The 20,073-nt window shown below is 37.2% G+C and overlaps 1 protein-coding gene across 3 annotated transcripts in view; it reads left to right on the top strand.

Annotated features, from left to right (window-relative positions):
* Nucleotides 1-3,763: 3,763 nt before the first annotated feature.
* Nucleotides 3,764-20,073, top strand: part of PDE7A (phosphodiesterase 7A) — a 64,062-nt gene continuing 47,752 nt past the window's right edge. For all 3 annotated transcript variants that reach the window (XR_010021773.1, XR_010021772.1, XM_063079510.1), the window contains exons 1-3: nt 3,764-3,963; nt 12,621-12,681; nt 16,266-16,349. Coding sequence is in view for 1 of the 3 variants with exons in the window: in XM_063079510.1 (XP_062935580.1) it covers nt 3,904-3,963; nt 12,621-12,681; nt 16,266-16,349 (205 nt within the window). In the remaining 2 variants the exon portion in view is untranslated. The remainder of the gene's footprint in view (nt 3,964-12,620; nt 12,682-16,265; nt 16,350-20,073) is intronic.

Here is a 20,073-nt window from a genome sequence, read left to right as displayed (position 1 = left end):
TCAATTTCATAATTTTCTCAATTTCATAATTTTTGAAATTCATACCATTTTTAGTGAAAGGTACAAAGAAAAACTCTGCTCTGATTTATTATTTCTTATTAAAATTGGCTGGTATTCAAAATCATTAAAGCACAATTGGAAGGTTTTTACTATAGTGTTCACATCTCTTTATCATAGATTTGGTTATAGTTTTCTACAGATACTACATTTATATGAAGAACTCTGTGATGGGCTATTTCTGTCCATGGGATTCCAAAATTGTAGACACTGATGTCAATGCAGATGAGGTTAGCCTAATTTGGTCAAGAGAGGGACATGCTGAGTCTCTATATGGATAGCTAAAGGCTGTTGCCAAGATTGACAGGTGTCCTGAGGGTGGCAGAGAGCCCTAGGGATAAAATTGCTCTGGATTTCTTCTCTAAGAAACAATGATCAAAGTCATACTTTTTTTTTATTGATAACATAAAATAGTGAGGTCTACTTTTAACTTATTTTTTAAGGTATTTATAAACCCCAGAAGGTAAAAAGTTTTATACTTTCTTCTTATAGTATCAAATTCTGTTTTTCACTGTATCCTACACATTACTTTTTGTAGAATAGTCAACTGATTTATTGTTACCCTGCCATGTTTCACTAAGGATTTGAGACAACGAAGGAAACAGTTAATGTAAAAGAATATGTTTGTTATATTGTAAAAAAAAAAAAAAGGCAACTGTTTCCTTATAGAATAATAAATTACATGATTCGACTCTGAAAGATTAATTTTAGAATTTTCTCAGAAATAAGCATAATATAATAAAAGAATATTCATACTAATTTGTCAACAGCCTTTGTTTTTATTATATCTTAAATTTTTTTTAAGAGAAGCCTTATAATTTACCGAGATAAATTCGTACTCCATATATCATATCTCAAAATAAGAAAAAGTTTTAAAGCCATAAGCTCCATAACATTAAGAAAGTTGGGCATACTGCTTTAAAAGAACTGTATTGCCTGAGATTTTTCTAAGATTTGAGTGATGTAAAAGTGTGTTTAGCAATGAAGACTATGATTTTAGGCATAAACTCAATAGATATTTATATTAAATACGAAATTTTCTGACCTGGGAGGATCATGTCCTGATTATCTGTGTGTTTTAGTGTCAGACGTATAGGAGAAATTTAAGAAGTGGATGCTGGGGGCACCATTTAGGGATACAACCTAATAGCTAGTGTGAGAGATGAAAGCCAAGCCCCTGGTCCTGCCAGGGGTCAGAGAAGTTTTCTTAGGGTACTTGGCTAGCCCAGCACAGGTTCCCCTTGTGGACTATTGTGATTGCCGTTAGGCCTAGAGTTAAGGTGAAGCCAGAGTGGTTAAGGCATTATCATTTTTAGGTCTTAAATACTTAATTCTGATTCAGCTCAAATTTGTTGAGAGCCCACTATGAACTAGCTATTTTTATAGATACCATTTACCTCCCATGAAAGGGAGGAAAGTAAGACACAAAGAGGTGTTGATTTGCCTAGAATCACTCAGCAATTGGCAGTAAAGCTAGAAAATAAATGTAGCTTCTCATCTCCAAGCCCAGTAAAGTTTTGAGATGGTGGAAATAATCTGGACAGAAATTTATTTAAATGAGAGAACTATGAGGATTGCCTTTCTTACTGTCTCTTTTTTACTTCGTCTCAATTCTGATTCTTTCCCTTCTCCCTCTATCAATCCATCTCTTTTAGACTAAAATAAAATGCGGGTTCTTAAGCTCATCATTAACCAAAAAGAACGTTTATAAAAATATTTAAGTACTGTACCCAAAATAGCAATCTTTTATTTGCTTCTCAAAACTTGACTCTTTTTGAGCAGCTAATTGGAAGGGAAATTTGAATATGAGAAGAGAAGTATTCCTGGGCTAAGTGTGGTGGTGGGCTGATTTGGACTGTGCAACCCAGGCCAGAGCGGCAAAGAATGACCATGAAGCCTGTGTTAGCCTCTAGCCCAGGCTTCACGGCCTCTTAAAGATGATCACCAGCATTTTTCCTGAGTATTGGGCTAAGATACACTCTGCCGCTCTGTCTCATTCCTGGGCATCCGTTGAGTTGAGTTGTTGGAACTTCACTGGAATAACACAGAATAATCAAAGACCTCAAAAATCTCTGAAAATGTTATCTTGATTTGTGCAAGGATTTGCATTATAGCTTGTTAGTTCTGTAGCAAGAAGCGAAAAGTTTATGGCCATATGTTATGAATGGTTTCAATTTAGGAAAGTTTTGATTTAGGCCTGTAAATTTAATTTATGCTTCATTTTGACGGGTCTAGAATTAACTTTCCTTATAAATAAACTCTTGGCTTCTTTTCAGACATTTTAGAACCATCATTTCTGTACTGTTGATATGCAGGATACTTTGTCTCATCATGGACTGCAGTCCATGACACAGTCCTGTCACCTCCCGAGTCTTCTCCTTCATTCCAGGCTGTTGTCACCTCTCACCTGATCCTCTGCAATGATGCCCTAAATGCCCACCCAGCCCTTACCCTACCTAGCTAGACTTGACCTAAATGGTCTTTTTAAAATGTAAAATCTACAAAAGTTCTTCAGCAGATTGGCAGTAACTTTTAGGATGTAGACAGGACACTTTCACATGGCCTCTAGGGAGAACCCTGCAGGGTCTGGCCTCTGTTCCCCACTGCTGCAGCCTCATCTGGCTCCACCATTCTGCACTCGAGCTCCCTGGTCTTGCTGTCTCTTGTACTTGCCATGATTGGTTTTGTCTTGCCCCTTGGCCCTCATGCCTGCTCTACTGTCTGCACAGAAACATCTTCCCATCTTCTTCATGTTCTTGCCCTGTCCTTTTTCAGCTCAGGGACATTTCAGAGACTCTTGAAAGAAGCCCATCATCTCTTAGCTAGGTCGGACTGGGGCTTTGTTGGCAGTTCCTATCTCTATTTCATTGTACTTCTCACAGTTGCAACTTTGTGTTAATTTGCATCATGTGGTTAATACAGACTTTGCCTAAACTACAAGCGCTACAAGTGCAGGAGCCATGTCTGCTTTTACTCAATTATTGTATCCCTGCCATTTAGTATGGGGCCTGGTACATAACAGCAGCTTAATATATATTTGCTGAATACTCAAATGAAAGTTTCATGAAAGGTTTTTTTCTCAGCAACTTTGTTTCTAGAGAGCTCACTCACAGCCACAAGAACTCTTTTAACAAAAATATTAAAATATAAGCTAGATTGCAATTAGGGCCTGCAAATAATATACTTCTAATTATTTGAAAATGCACTATTAGACTGGTCTTTTCAGTAAATCTAAAATGAGTGAATTATAATGTTAAGTAGCACAGACAATATTTATGACAGCTCTAAATTCATAAAGTAATCCTAGCTCCAGAGGAAATAAAAAGTGAGCCAATTTAATGTTAAGTGTTGAAAAGATAGAGTAAAATGCATTAATATTTTTGAATGCCAGGACATTATGCCACTGACCTATGTGAAAAGAGTGAGGAAATTTTTAGTACTGCTATACATTTTTTGAAAGTTGTTTCAAGGCTGTCTGTTAGTTTTAACATTGTAGAAGCGTTTGGAGCTAGCCTGAGACCTTTTTTGTCTATATTTTGTGAGACTATTAGGTCAGCCTTCACTAAAGTTTATTTTTTACCCCCTCAGCTGACATTACTTGGGCTCCCCCAGCCCTGGGATTGTGGCATTCCGCATGCGCTGGGTAAGAAGGCTGGCTGTGTAGTGCATTCTCAGAGGAGTCAGGTGATCATTGTTGGAAGGCAGCTGCTTGAGGTTCAAGGCAGTCAGTGTCTCTCTCTTCTGCCTCCAGTCAGCTGGTTATTTATCAGAGTCCCAAGAAGTCTTCCTTGCTCATTGCTCACTGGTAGAGGGGAGAGATTATGCAGTGGGCTTTTGATTGATTCAATGGGAATTACGTTGATCTGGTGTCTGGCCTTGGTTCTTATCAAGTGGATCACCTCTAAGGTAGGCCATATTTTTAGGATTGTAACATTAACCATTAGTTTACATACATGAAATAGCTAGGTGATTTTTCTTCTCCTTCTGCCTCAGTTTTTATTTCTCTGCTTAAAAGAGCTATGAGTTCTACCCGTCAGCTGAAAGGCTTACTACTTGTAATTTTTATTCTTATCCCACTTTATTCCTCCTTAGGGGCTTTTTATGGTATCATTCCTTGTTATCAAAGTATCTTTCCTCAGTATCATTCCCTTAAAGTTTTTATGATTAAAGAAGTTTAACTTTTAAGATTATAAAATTAAACAATTTAGACTTTTGTTGTACATATTTTAATCATTTTCTTTTGGAGAAAAAGAGTTTACTCACGCTTGTATATTTAAAGTATAATTATTGAGGATTTCTAAACAATTATAAACTTTTTTAAAATTAAAAGCCACCCTCTATATCATGTTCTCTCTATTGTTTTTGAAGTAGAATTCTAAGTATTCAACTTGAAATGCTTGATAGATTGCTAGCTAGCCATTTGCCATCTGGACGAGGTCTAAAACTAAAATAGGAAATATTTATGATCACACTATTTGAAATTATTTTTTCTACACGTATAAAAATGACTATATCTTTTATCCACCATGCAGCTTTTTTCTTTCTGTATTAAGAAACTGAAGAGTATTAACTTAAAATTTATAATGCCATCACTATTAGCTAAGCAACATAAAGCTTCTGTGAAGTTAATTTTCTTTTTTAAGTAAAATTTTAATCCCTGCTATGTAATATTTCACATTTAGGCATAATGTAATAAACATAATTGTCTTTTACTTGAAGTGGTCCTTTTTTCTTAGTGAATATGATTGAAGAAATCTCTTAAAGAAAAAAATACTCAAATTAAAAAAAATCCTTGTGTTTTAAGAGTTAAGAATTAATTTTGTTGCACTGACAGCTATTTACTCATTTTAAAGGATTGGCTTGCCAAGTTATTTAATGGTCAAGTTAATATTAATGATACATTAGCTAAATTGTGGATGTTTTCAGAGACTTTACTTTTTAAATGACTACCCCCAAAATTAAATTTTTAAACAAAATAAATGCTAATTTAAAAAAAAAATTTTTAAAGGGATGAAGAATGGTAAAGATACTATTTGATGGATCAATGCAACTTTAGGCACTCAAACACCAGCATGTTTTTCTAAAATATGTAAGATGAATATACTCTGAAAAAGCTCATTTTGCTACATCAGAGAAAACTGGTTTCAGAACTTAGGCTGAGCTTCATTTTTTGCTCTGTTACTGTGTTTTGGTAATGCTACCAAAAAATTTATTTAGTGCTGTATTTTAGCCCTTGAACCATCAACTTTACTAATCTGTAAAATGGGACTAATAAAACCTACCCTATAGAAGTCTTGTGTGGATTGAGATTTTTGTATGAAACCACCTAGAACATTTTCTGGCACAGAGTAGGAGCTTAGCAAGTGTTTATTACGTTACCATGTAAGAAATAAATACACTTGCTTTTACTCCATAGATCAATTAGTGGAAACTTGAAAAAAACAAAAGCAATAATACTTAATATCTTTGCTGGGTTTTAAAACACGTCTGTCTTAAAAAGTTATGTATTAACTAATATTGAGAACAATGTTTACACCTTTTGTCATTTACCTTCAAGTCAGATCTTTTGTGGAAGAATGCTTCACCCCGATTCACAGTGAGTGAGTGTTTTACCAGGGCACTCAGAACTCCTGTTAGCGTGGCAGTGGATCCTTTGGAACCTTACAGTTTAACTTGTTTTTGCTACGGTTGTCAGTTTCTGATTAGCTCAGCCTCGCCCATGTTTTGACCTATTCTAGTTTGCTTTACAAGCTGTTCCCAGGATGGCTAAATTAGAAAAGTCACGAGTAGAAGCTTCTCAGTTATTTCCATTCACTGGTGAGATGAGGTGGGAATGTAGATGATAGCTCAGAATGTTTTATGACTGACAGTGTGACACAGGGTTGTGATGAAATAAGTTTTACTAGTTTTATTAGAAATAAAATACTACTAGTATATGGTTTTTTAAATGATAGTCTTTACAGGAATATATGTTAAATCTGTGCAGCAGTCTTGGTGTATAAAGCACATAGTTATTTTTTAAAATGACATGATTCTAACATGGAAGTCAAATTTTTATTGTTACAATTCATATTTTATAGCATACTTTCCCAGAATCAGTTATTTTAGATTACCTAGATTTTTTAGTGAGATAATTTGATAATATTTATTTTAATCCTCAATGAAGTAGATGAATGAATTATCACGCAGGATGTATTTGTTGGTGGGTTTAGATATATGTATTTTAAAGTCCATTCTTTAAAAAAATGTTTTTATCTCATTTGGATTTATTTCATAAAAGCTAAGTCTTGTGGTTTAGTATAGCATGTAAGCTAAGTGTTTGTAGACCAGCCTTACTTAAATTACTACTTTTTAATGAATAGAATAACTTGAATATTTGCACATCTCCTAAGTAATTTGTTAATATACATTTAAAATTACATTCTACTGTTGTTGCCAAGTTTTTATTAAGATTAACCCAGACCCTACCATTTTAAATTAGTGCCTCTATAAATTAGTGTAACATGATTTAGTACGCCATAGTTATCTGAGAATCTAGTTTTTGACTTAAAACTATTTTATTTAACATACAGCTAATGTTAGTCTTTCACAGTCCTTAATATGTGAAGTGATAAACGAGATTTACCTTTCTAATTAATGGCTGTTTTGTTGTGGGGCGAACACACAGAGGAATCCAAGACCAGCATCAGTGTTGTAGTTTTATAGCTCTTTATTTTAGTGTTGCAGCTCTTTGTTCAGTGTTACAGCGCCTCTTTTTGCTTGCAAGCAAGGAGAGCACTGGGGAGCAAGAACTCCTAAGCCAGTGTCTCCCAGAATGAACAAAGGAAAAGACCCCCTTATGTAGCCTAAATGCCTGCCCTTTCCCCTCCCAGGTTCCCATTCAGGTCCTCTTATGTAAATGAGGGATGCTGTCCTGCTAATTTGGATTGGCTAATTGTGGGACACAGTCCATTGGTCACTTTAGGAGCCTAATTTTCTTCTGGCCCCTGTGGGGTGGGGTGAGACTGCTGTTATCTTATAGAGGGCAGGCCCAGGAAGCAAGTAGGGTAAATGGCAGGGGCCAGAGTTTGCAGTGGAACATAGAGTTTCTAAAACAGTTTCTCAAGTGGAGAAGGGAAAAGCTCAACAATTAAAAATGCTTAGGGTTCCCTGAAACAGTCTTAGTAAATAAACTTCCTACATTACAAAAAAATAATAATGCAATCACTATCCTAAGAGGACTGTTAGAGATAACAGCTTAAAATTGGTTTTAACAAGCTATTTTTCCATGTTGTTATTGGACACTAGCAGGTTGATTGACATTGACCATGACAAGCTGTTACATAGTGATATCTGTAGTTTCATTGATAGGTTTTAGCTGATAGAAATATTTATCTCTACATAAGCCCTTTCTAGGCTACTAGATTTACCCCTAGAATGGTAGTATTAAGGAGAGGCCTGTAATCTAATAACTAAAATATCTTGGGGAGGGGATTGGAACAGCAGGTTTGAGTGGTGTCTTTTAACACCAAGTGTTTACAGTGGCTGTTGGCTCCAGAATGAAGAATTTACCGTGAAATACTGCAGGAGGCTTCCATAGGATATTCTGTTGGTGGAAGATACTTTAAGCACAATGTCAGGGATATAGTCTGTATGATTTAGTCCCTTGCAATTTGAGATCATGCTTTCCTTTGCAGGTTTTTTTGTGTAGTAGATTTCTACTTTTTAATTTTATTTATTTTGTGAATATATGATATATTAGTGTTTCCATTGCTTACAACAAAATACCTGGAACTGGGTGATTTATAAGAAAATGAAATTTATTGCTTACAGTTTCAGAGGTTGGGAAGTCCAAAGTCCAGGGAACACGTCTGATGAGGACCTTCTTTGGTTTCATATTGTGAAAATGGCAGAGCAGAGAATGAGAGAGACTCTCACATGCTCTCCCTTCAAGGTCCCCAGAACCACAACCATGACCACCATTATAAATCCATTCATTGGGGCATGGTCATCGGAATCCAGTCACCTCTTCAAGGCCCCACTCTTCAACTACCATAATACGATTTCCTACCCTCAACAGTTACAATGGGGATTAAGCTTTAATGACTTTGGGGGAGGCCCGTTCATTCCACTGTATTTGGCCCCTGGCCCCACAAAACTCATGTCCTTTTCACATACATTCATTTCATCCCCAAAGTCTTAACTTGTTTCAACTCAAAAGTCTGAAGTTCAAGATCCTATCTGTGAAATCAAAACAAGTTATCTACTGCTGAGATACAATGGTGGGACAAGCCTAGGGTACATATTCCCATTCAGAAAGGGAGAAATAGGCCAAAAGAAAGAGGTAACAGGTCCCAAACAAGTCCAAATCATGTACCTTGACTCCCTCCATGATCAACATCCTCTGCACACTGGTGTGGAGGTTGGGTCCCTGAGTCATCAGGAAGCTCTGCTTCTGTGGCTTTCCTAGTCTGAGGCCATGCATCAGCTCTCCCAGGCTGGCATTGCACGCTGGTAGCTCTATAATCCTGGGGTCTCCATGGTGGTCCCGCTCTCATGGCTCCACTAGGAATGGTGCTGATGGGGTTTCTCTGCTGCAACTCTGACTCCAAGTTTGTGCTTGGCATTGCTCCAGTGAAGGCTCTATGCGATGAATCTACCCTTGCAGCAGATCTCTTCCTGAGTCCCCATGTTGTTCTGTACATTCTTTGAAAATGGGGTGGAGGCTCTCAAGCCTTCACAGCTCTGGCATTCTGCAAGCATACAGACTTAGCACCACGTGGACACTGCCAAGGCTTCTGGCTTGTATCTTCCAAAGCTGCAGGTCCAGTCACACCTGGGGCCAACTTCGCCATGGTTGGAACAGCCAAAGCAACCAGGGTGCTGCTACGAGCACCAGCATCCCAAGGTGTCCCTGGGCAGTGAGCCTATTGAGGGTGCTGTGGGTCTGTTCTCCAAGACTATTCTGTCTCTCTAGGCCTCTGAGACTGTAATGGAAGACACAGCCTCCAAGATCTCTGAAATGCCTTCAAGGCATTTTTGGATTGGATTCTGATGACCATGCCCTAATAAATAGATTGATAATGGTATGGGCATGGTTCTGGGAGCTTTGAAGGGAGAACACATGATAGTCTCTCTCCCTCTGCTCTGCCATTTTCACAATGTGAGACCTTGTGTCACTGAAATCACCACCGAAGAAGACCCTCACCAGATTTGTACCCTGGACTTTGGACTGCCCAGCCTCTAAAACTATAAGCAATAAATTTCATTTTCTTATAAATCACCCAGTTTCAAGCATTTTATTATAAGCAACAGAAACAGACTAATACAGAAAATTGGTACCAGAGAAGTGGGGTGTTGCTTATAACAAATACTTGAAAGTGTGGAAGCAGCTTTGGAACTGGGTATTCAGGAGAAGCTGGAAGAATTTGAAGGAACAGACTAGAAAAAGCCTAGCTGCTGGTATGAGTTTAGAAGATAAGAAAACTAGGGGAAGTTTGGAATGCCTTAGGAATTGGTTAAGTGGCAGTGAGCAGAATGCTTATAGAAATATGGACAGAAAAGGCCATTCTGAGAAGATTTCAGATGTAAATGAGAAGGGACTTATTGGAAACTGGGGTAAAGATCACCCTTGCTATGAACTGGCAAGGAACTTGGCTATATTCTGTTCATGCCCCAAAGTTTTACAGAATGTGGAACTTCACGGTGCTGACCCAGGGTATTTGGTGGAAGAAACTTCTAAGCAGTCAAGCATTAAGGAAGCTGCGTTGCAACAGCCTACCCTGAGTTATGGCAGCAAAGGCATGACACAAAGCCAGAATTTAAAAGGAAAGCAGAGGGTAAAGCTTTGGGAAATGTGGTAGAGAAGCAGAGAGCATTTTCAGGAGAACAATTTAATGCTGTAGCCCAGTGACTGTTTGCTAAGTAGATTAATACAGAAGAAAGAGATTATCAAGGGAAGGGAAAAAAGCATTCAATCCACTAGATATAATAACTATACACACTACAAAAGATATGAAGAAATACGTTGAAAAGTTCCTCTCCTACCTCTGCGTCCCTCAGTCTCCTTGGAGACAATTTTTTGTTTGAAATTTTTGTTTCTCTTAGATTGCATGAGCTGTTTTTTTAAAGGATACATTAAGTCACATAAGATATTTTTCTCTTGAATGATATACATAAGGATATAATAACAGTGTTTTGAGGAGTTGTTTTTTGTACTAAATCCAAATGTGGGCCTTAAATAAAGAAAATTTTCTTTGTAATTGAATTAGTCCATTTTTGTGTTTCTACACAATATCTGAGACTGGGTAATTTATAAAGAACAGAGGTTTATTTGCTTATGATTCTGGGACAGCTGCATCTGGTGTGGGCCTCAGGCTGCTTCTACTCATGGTGGAAAGTGACAGGCAGCCAGTGGGTACAAGTAAGTCATATGGCGAGAGGAAGCAAGAAAGAGAGAGGAGGTGCCAGGGTCTTTTAAACAACCTACTTTCACGGGAACTAAGAGAATAAGAACTCACTCATTACCCCACACCCAGGGAGAGCATTAATCTATTCACGAGGGATCTGCCCCCATGACTCAAACAGCTCCCAACACTGCCACATGGGGGGTCAGATTTCCACATAAGTTTTGGGGGGGACAACACAGTCAAACTCTATCACTAATAATAGTAAAAACCTTTATTGTTTTTCCTTAACATTTGTAGGTATATGCTGAGGGGCTGTAAATCCCATGCCAGAGTTTTATGAGGAAAGATCTTTAATATGATGTGTTAAGACTGATCTCATTGCTTTAGTATTTCTTTTGTTAAAGAAGTTGAGCATCTTTTCTTGTGTTCATTTTTTTTATATCCTATCTTTTTCTAGAATATTATTCATCTTTTTTCTAACTGATTTGTAAGGCACTTTTTTTTCTTCATTTTTACGTATAATAGAGAAAAATTAGCCCTTTGTCATATCTGTTGAACTCATTTTTTTAAAATTTGCGGTTTGTCTTTTACCTTTGTTTCTGATATATTTTACCGTTATAATTTAACTTTTAAGTGGCCAAATTTATCAATGTTTCATGACTTCTGGATTTTATTGAACAGTTAAATAGGCTTTTCCTATTTAAGATTTAAAAAAAATATCCAGTCCTGTTTTCTTCTAATATTTTCATGCTTTAATTTTTTACGTTGAAATCTTTGTCCCTTGTGTAATTTATTCTGGAGTAGGAAGACAGTAATATAGCCTTATGTTTTTCTAGATAGCAAGCACTTAATCCAACATTATTTATTAAATAATCAATATTTTCTCCACAGATTTTAAGTCCTATATGTTTCATATACATAATTATTATATATTCTTGGATTTGCTTCTAGATTCTCTATTGACTATTTTCTGTATTTCTTTGCAGTGTCACACTATATACTAATATCTCATTGTGCTAGCTCCATTTATTACTACTTCTTAAAATTTTTTGCCTGTTAATTCAACAAATTTTATTGATCACTTCCAGTATGCTAGGCACTGTTCTAAATATTGGGATTTATTATAGATCTGGGGACCCAGCAGTAAACGAAGTCCCTGCCTCTACAGAGCTTAGATTCTAACAGGAGGTTTGGTCAATTTTATGTTCCAGATTTTTAAATCTGCCTTCATTTATATCAATTCTGTTAGTCATTACTTTATTCATGAGTTTATTTATAAATTATTATTCATTAGTTATTTGCAATAAATTCATTCAGTCATTTATTTACCAAATATTTATTTAGAATTGCTAAACAATAGGTCCTCTTTTAGGGGCCAAGAGTGCAGTGGTGAGTAAGACAGACAAGTTTCTTGCTCTTTTATTTTAGTAACAAGCAAACAAGATAACGTCAGCTAAGTGCTACATGGAAGACTGAGGTAGGGAGCTGTGGAATAGGGTGACTCTCAGGTGGCTTTAGATTTGGTAGTCAGGGAATAAAGAGATGACATTTCACCTGAGAGATGAGAAGGGAACAGTGATGCAGTGACCCAGGATAGGGGACAACAAGCATGAAGGCTGTGTGTTTGGCATGGTTTAGGAAAAGCAAGGAGGCCAGCGTGGCTGCATCATTGTGGTGAGTGGAGGTGGTAGCACAAGAGGACAGAGAACTAGGCAGATCATGGAGTGCTTTGGGAAGCAGAGCTTGCAGTTTATAGTTTATTCGAGGTGCAGTGGAGAGCCATGGGGGGACATGGAGCAGTAGCTGAAATGCTCACTCTTGCTTCTATGTGAAGAGTGGACTGGTGGCCATGGGATGCAGCAGGAAAACCAGGGGACTGCTCTTTTCTTTGCTTTTCCATTTGGCAACTCCTATTAATGCCACTACTGCATGCTACTCATTTTGTGTCCACTTTTAGAGTAGTTCTTACCCGTATTGTATTATAATTATTTGTCTCCCCAGCAACTGCGGATTTTACGAGCAGGTACCATATTGAGTTTCATTTTGTATGTCCAGCTTCTCTTGCACAGTGTGCCACAGTAAATAACAAACACATGTTTACTGTTGAATTGACTGATCAAATTTTATATTACATTTAATCGTCATGTATTAAAATGTGTATGTTTTTTTTTCTAGAGGCGTGGAGCTATTTCCTATGACAGTTCTGATCAGACTGCATTGTACATTCGTATGCTAGGTAAGCATTATTTATTTTGTACAAATATCAGTTAATTTTATTATCATATACAAGAGTACTTCAAAAAGTTCATTGAAAATCAGAATTAAAAGACAATATGAATCTTTCCTTCAACTTTTTGAAGTACCCTCGTATTGTTATTTAAGGTTGAGGTGTCTTTCATTGTGTAGCTTTTCATCACTGTTCATAGTAGAAATAATCTATCACATTCAGGTTTAGAGTCTAGAAATCACATCAGTATTGAATGTGATATGAATAAAGGGAGGCATTTTAGAGTTATAGGTAATTGAGAAATTTCTGGCTTAATAACTGGGACACTGTCTATTAGTGCACAATTTAAATTGTGTACTGTGAAGAATCTTGAACATTCTTCATAGAAAGTAGTCTTAGATTTGTAGAGTTGCTAAATACTGGAGATGAATGCCCATGAGGCCATGAAATGCCTGATCAGATAGTCCTGTCACTGGCTGTGTTTTGTTCTCAGTTGGCTTGGTGAGGAAAACTATTTGTCGTCTTCTAGTGCATTACATTTTTGATGTTATTACTCAGTTCCGTAAAGTAAAATGAATTTAGGTATCTCCGTATATGTATGATTTTCTTTCTTTCTCTCTGTGCCAGATTTATCTCTTCATCCACACATTTCTTAATTCCTTACACTTTAATTCATACTTTTGAACGTGCACTGTTGAGGTTCTCGTAGGCGAATTTGCTCATCTTTTCTTAGCAGAGTCTCCCGTGGCTTCTGTCTTCACGCTGAGAATTCCTCCCTCAACTCTGTGGTGTGGAGCCATCGTATTCCTCATCTGTGTCTATTTGTTCTTTGTCTCCCTCACTAATTTCTTTTCATACTCTTAAGGCTATGTGGTTCCCAATGTCCTGTTTTTGCTTTTATTCCTTTTTTTCCTCTTTTACTTATCTTGTGTAGCTCACCTGCCTCAATCCTATTCTACTCTAGTACATATTTTTCCCTCATGAATTTCAGCCTTTTTCTCATTACTGTCTCCGTCTCTCTCTCCAGACATGTTCAGGATTCTGCTATCCTTAAAATAGAGCTTTAGACCATATTTTATTTAACTGTTTAGAACATGTCCATGTGGGTGCAATATGGATACCTTACACTTAACATGTCTAAAACAGAAGATACGTGTTCCCCACACCTGCTTATTTTGTAGTCTTTTGTCCTCTCAATAAGTGTAGCTCCATTCTTCCCGTTGTCGGTCAGAAACTTTAGAGTCATTCTTAACTCTTGTTTGTTCAACACTCCACGTCTAATTCATCAACAAATCCTGTTGGCCAATACCTTCAAAACACACCTGGAATCTCACCACCCTGATGCTGTTACATCCCCAAACTAAGCCCTAGATGTTGCCTGGTTTATTGCACTCTCTTCTCAACTGGTCTCCCCATGTGTCTCTCCTACTCAATCCTAGTCTACGCATCCAAGTGAACCTTTTCAGACATAAGTTGCATCTTCTCATTCCTCTCTTCAGAAACCTCCAGTAGTTTTTTCTCTTACTCAGAGTAACAGCCAAAGCTGTTATAATGGCCACAAAGGCCCAGCATTGTCTGGCCCTACTGCCTCTCTGGCCTCACCTCCCACCAGGTCCCCTCACTCACCTCACTCCTGCCATGCTGGCCTCCGCTTGCCCTTGGACGTGCTGAGCATGCTGTCACCTGAGGGTGTTTATACTTGCTCTTCTTATGCCTGGGAACCTCTTCGTCCCCATAGCCGTGGCTCACTGCCTCCCTTCCTCCCAGTCCCGCCCAGATGCCTCCTTTGCAGTGAGGCCCTTTCTGACCACACCAGTGAGTCAGCCTGCCCCATTCCTCCTTCCCTGCTGCTCTTACCTTATTTTACTTTCCTCCATGGAACTTGTTACATCTTCCATAGAATGAAGTATGTATATATTATTTGTCTCTCTCACAGAACGATAGGCTTCATGAGGACAGGCCCTGTATGTATTTTGCCCACTGCTGTTTCCAGTGCCTGACATGTAGTGGGTCTCAGTAAACATGTGTTGCAGTGAAGGAATCACCACAGGAAAGAGGTGATTAGTCTTTGTAGGATGGAGTCATGGTAGGTGAAATGAGCCTTGAGGGAAATGATGGTCTTACTTAGAGAAATAAAGAGTAAGCGGGAGAGCCTGCTAGGCCAGCAGAACTGCAAGAGCTCAGGGCTAGGGGCTGAAGCCTCCTGACAGGCTATGAAAATGGAGGCTGTGAAAGTGTAGTGGAGGAAGAGCTGTCTTTGGAACCCACGGAGCTAGGTGTAAATCCTGGCTCGCCCTTTGCTCTAGCTTTGTGGCATGAGGCTTGCTATTTAACTTCTCAAAATCTGTTTCTGCATCTGTAAAATGGGAATAAGATTCCTATCTCTTAGGGTTGATTAGAGAATTAAATAAAATAAGACCGTGTATTAGTCTGTTTCTGTTGTTTATATCAAAATACCTGGAACTGGGTAATTTACAAAGAAAATGAAATTTATTGCTTATAGTTTCTGAGGCTGGAAGGTCCAAAGTCCAGGGAACACATCTGGTGAGGGTCTTGGTGGTGGTGTCGGTGATGGCACCATATCACATTGCAAAAATGGTGGAGCAGAGAGAGACTAACCTCTTAATGTGTTTTTCTTTTAAAGCCCTCAGAACCACGCCCATGACCACCATTATTAATCCATTCACTACAGCATACTCCTACAATGTAATCACCTCTTCAAGGCCCCACCTTTCAATTCCCTAATAAGATTTTCCACCCTCAGCAGTTACAGTGGGAATTAAGCTTCCAATACTTGAACCTTGAGAGACACAGTTCAGTCAATCTACAGCAGCTTGTAAGACACAAAAAGAGTTCCTGGTACATGGTTGCTATGGTTATGTTGCTATATGAAGAAATAAATGTGAAAGTCATGTGGGTATGTGTAGGAACAACTGAGCTTATAAAGACCAAAGTTTAAGACCGAGATGAAAGCCTTGGGTATATTAAGACCCAGCTGAAAGCCTTGGGTATATATCCACTGTCAATAAGAAAAGAGGAGATTGATCAAATTAGACACTTAAAGCGAAGTCTTTAACATTTTAATTTTTTACACATTCTGAAATTGTAAGCTACTTGATAATGGGTAATGTATTTTCTGTTTTTCATATTCCTTTTAGCCCACAGTATAGTGCTAGACACAGAGTAGATGCTTAATAAATATTTGCTGATGGCTGTGGCTTTTTAAAGCTTTGTGCTGAGGATTTTCTGTTTCCTGTAAAACAGATTTCTGTTTCTTAGTGGCTTTTTTTTTCTTTTTTTTAACTGCATGTGAATAGTAATATGTTAGGTTGGATTATCATACACTTAAGTCATCTTTCAGAAGGATTACTTTAAAATATAGATTTAAATTATTATTATTATAAAGGTAGATTTAAAAAATTCTTCTCACCTAGCCTACAATCAAATAATTCAGCTCTTAACATCTTGTTCCATATATATCATGAGTAGGCCATTACTTATGGAGTACGACCACATGGACCTCTGACACATATGGGAGGTTCTTCTCAAATGACAGCCTTCTGAATTTATGTTGTATACTTGATTCTCTCCAGGAGATGTACGCGTAAGGAGCCGAGCAGGATTTGAATCTGAAAGAAGAGGTTCTCATCCGTATATTGATTTTCGTATTTTTCACTGTAAGTTGGCAGTCATAATGTTTCTTTCAGACTTTCATTAAACTTTAAGTCCTCACAAAATTATGTAGTTTTCCAAGGGAAAAAGAATACAAGAAAAAACCATATCATGTTTGGAATTTTAAAAAATACTAGGGCTGGCTGGTTAGCTCAGTTGGTTAGAGCATAATGCTGGAAACACCAAGGTCTGGGATTCGATCCAGCTGCCAAAAAACAATATCACAGAAAACTAGATCATGATAAATGACACTATTTCTAGATAATGTTAATAGACAATTAGAAGAGGAAGGTATTGAAATATGAAAGCTGATAAAGCTTTTCTTTTTTCTAATTGAAATGTGAAATTACTTTGGTACACGTTTTCCTTTTTTAAAAATACATTTTTAAAAAAGTTGTTTTATCTTAAGTGGTTTGCCTTCACTATTCCAAATAAAATATTTTTGTGCAAATGATATCTTATAAAAGTATTTCATTGGTTTAACAAGGTGTTATCCTTTTGGTTTATTTGAAAAAATACATCGCCTTTAAAGATACTTGGTGGAATGCATATTTTAAAAAGAAACATTCTCTGTGGGTCTGGCCTGTAAGGAAGGGAAAGGGAAAAAACAACGTCTTAAATGTTAAACACATTAAATCTGTTCTTGGTGGAGTTCCACTTTTGGTAATGTTGGATAAAGTAATTTGGATTAACACCTGAACTTAAAAAAAATGAGAGAAACTAGACAAAATATAAAACAATGCTATTAAGGCAGAGGGGTAAGCCTAGCATTTAGGCCACTTTCCCTTGAGTCTGGGAAAGATTGATGAGAAGCTGAGCAGAGCTTTTGATGGACTTAAGGCAAGAGAAACAAAAGCAGATGTTTAGTGCTCACCATGGTTGGGGGGTTGGTGCTGGTAAAACCCCCGTACTTAGGTTGGAACCCCAAAATGCCACACCTTAGAAATAAATCCCATCTTTGAAATAGCTCAATCACTGATTTCATTAAAGTGAACTGTGACTGTAGTACCTTTAGCTACCTGCTGGAGAGAGATGTTACTCATCCCTCAAGGTTGCTTGTTGTAAACACAACCCTGAAAAATGGCCCAGATAAAGATGGGTAAAGGCTTTGCATTCTTGGCACACCCAGTAAGAATGTGCAGGGACACGCAAGGCCCTCATGGAGGATTACCTCTCCCATTAGTGATGAATGACACCAAAACTTAATGACATAAAACAACCACCTTTTTATATGCTCATGGATTCCTATAGTCAGTAATTCAGTCAGGGTACATCAGATTTGGGTTGTCTGAGCTTTACAATGCCTTAGTCTTTAGTTGGGATGGTTTGAACAGCTAGAGATGGTTGGGATAGCTCCACTGGGTCTGTATTGTCCAGAGCCTTAGTTCTCCTCATGTCATATCTTGGGGCTGGAACCTCCAGGATGGCTTCTGCACTCTTAGATCTGGTGCCAGTGCTGGGAAGACTGGAATTTCTGGGGCTGACCAGCATTTCTATTTCCATAAATGGCAGCCTCAGAGTAGCTGGACTTCTTACATGGTAGCTGCCTTCTCCCAGAGTAAGCATTTCAAGAGAGAGGAAGCATGGGAAGTCCTAGTCTTGGAAGGTCTGGGTCCAGATTCTGACTTAGTATCACATTTCCATATTCTGTTGATCATCCAGGTCCCACAGCTTGCTCAGGTTCATGGAGACAGACCCAAGCTGTCAAAGACAGAAAGGTCAAAAAGTTTTTAATCTTCCGTCTTTAATATGGCATAAAATGTGTTGAAAAAGTTACTAGGTTCCTAGAAAGAGAGGAGCGGGAGAATGTAGCAGAAATAGTCTTTGGAGAGATAATGGCTAAGAAATCTTTAAAATTTGATGAAGGTCATTGAAGCACAGATTCAAGAAGCATTACAAATCTCAAGCTGAGTAACATTAAAAGAAAACCATACCTAGGTATACCATAGTATAACTGTGAAAACCAAAATTAAAGAGAAAATATTAAAAGTAGTGAGAGAAGAAAAAATATTACCTTCAAAGGAGCAATTATGAGATTGCCAGAAACAGATTCTTTTTCATTGTCAGCAGAAACCAAGAAGCTAGAAGACAAAGAAAAGATAGCTGCGATGTGCTAGAAAAAATACATAACTATCAAACTGAAATGTCACCCACAGACTCTTCTTGAGAATAGGAGAAAAAAGACATACTTCACAATTTATTATGTAAGGCCAGTATAGTCTTGATAGTACAGTCTGACAAGGATATGACAAAAACAGAAAATTATAGCCAAATCACCATGAATATAGATGAGACATCCTAAATAACATCTTATCAAATTAAATCTGTAATATGTGGGAAGAATAGTATATTTTGACGCAATTTGTATTTTTCCAGGAATGTAAGGTTGGATTAACATTGAAAAATCAATTTTGTTCACTACATTAATAGAATAAGAGAAAAATTATGGATAGACCAATATGCTAAATGCCAATATGACCAAATGCTAAAAAAAAGCATTTGATAAAATCCAACAGTTGTTCTTTGTCAAAATTCTGAGCAAGCTAGAAACAGAGAAAAATTTAAGTAATCTGAAAAAGGGTACCTATAAAACCTAAAGCAAACATCATATTTAGTGGTGCAATATTAAAACTTTCTGACATGAGAAATCAAGAATGTGATTTATCACCTTTTTTATTCAGTATTATTTTGGAGATCCTAGCCAGTACAATAATGCAAGAAAGAAAAAAATGAAAGATATAAGGATTAGAAAATAAAAAGTAAAACGATCACTTATGGATGACGTCATTATGCACTTAGAATATTATTAGGATTAATAAGTGAATTTAGCAAGTTTGCTGGATACAGCGTTAATATGTAGTTGTATTTCTTAAAGCAGCATTGGTGAAATTGAGATAATATATAATTTAAATATGCACTCCAAAACATCAAATATGTAGGGATAAATCTAATTACAGATATGTGCAACTTTCATAGAAAACTATAAGACATTGTAGAGAAAAATTAAAGACGACCTAAATAAATGAAAGTATATACTGTTGTTCATGGATTAGAAGATTCAGTATTTAAAGATGCTGATTTTCTCAAATTGACCTATAGGTTTAGTGAAATCACACTGACAATCCCAGCAGGTTTTTGTGTTAGAATCAACATGCTGATTCTAAAACTTATATAAAAATTGAAAAAATCAAGAGCAACCAATAAGAAAAACAACCAAATTATAGAATTTACGTCTCCTAGATAGCACAACTTATTAAAACTAATAATTAAGTCAGGGTGATACTAGTTCAAATACTGACAAATAGAATTATGGCACATTATGTAGTACAGAAGTAGACCCACACAAATATGGGTATTTGATTTGTGACAAATATGGTAATGCCGTGGGTAGAAGACAAATGGTGCCAAGTCAGGCTGATATCCATATGGGGAAAAAATTAATCTTGATTTCTGTTCACACCATATGTGAAAAAGTCAAATTTCGGTGGGTCGATTTTGCCAAATTATGCTGATAACTCAGATAAGATGAGGAATGAGAATTGATTTAGCAGTGTGGAGGTGGTGGTAGGGGAAGACTGAAATTAGAGTGGATTTAAGAGAGAACAAGAAGACAGGAATTAGATATAGCAAGTGCAGACAACTCTTTAAGTGAGCTTTGCAGCAAAGAAAAGGAAAGAAATAGAGAAGCAGCTGACAGGGAAAGTAGGATCACAGAAGCTAAAATTAATA

Source organism: Cynocephalus volans, chromosome 15 (assembly GCF_027409185.1).
Source record: "Cynocephalus volans isolate mCynVol1 chromosome 15, mCynVol1.pri, whole genome shotgun sequence".
NCBI lineage: Eukaryota > Metazoa > Chordata > Mammalia > Dermoptera > Cynocephalidae > Cynocephalus > Cynocephalus volans.
Note: the sequence above shows the minus strand (reverse complement) of the source record. Positions and strands in the feature narration are given on the sequence as shown.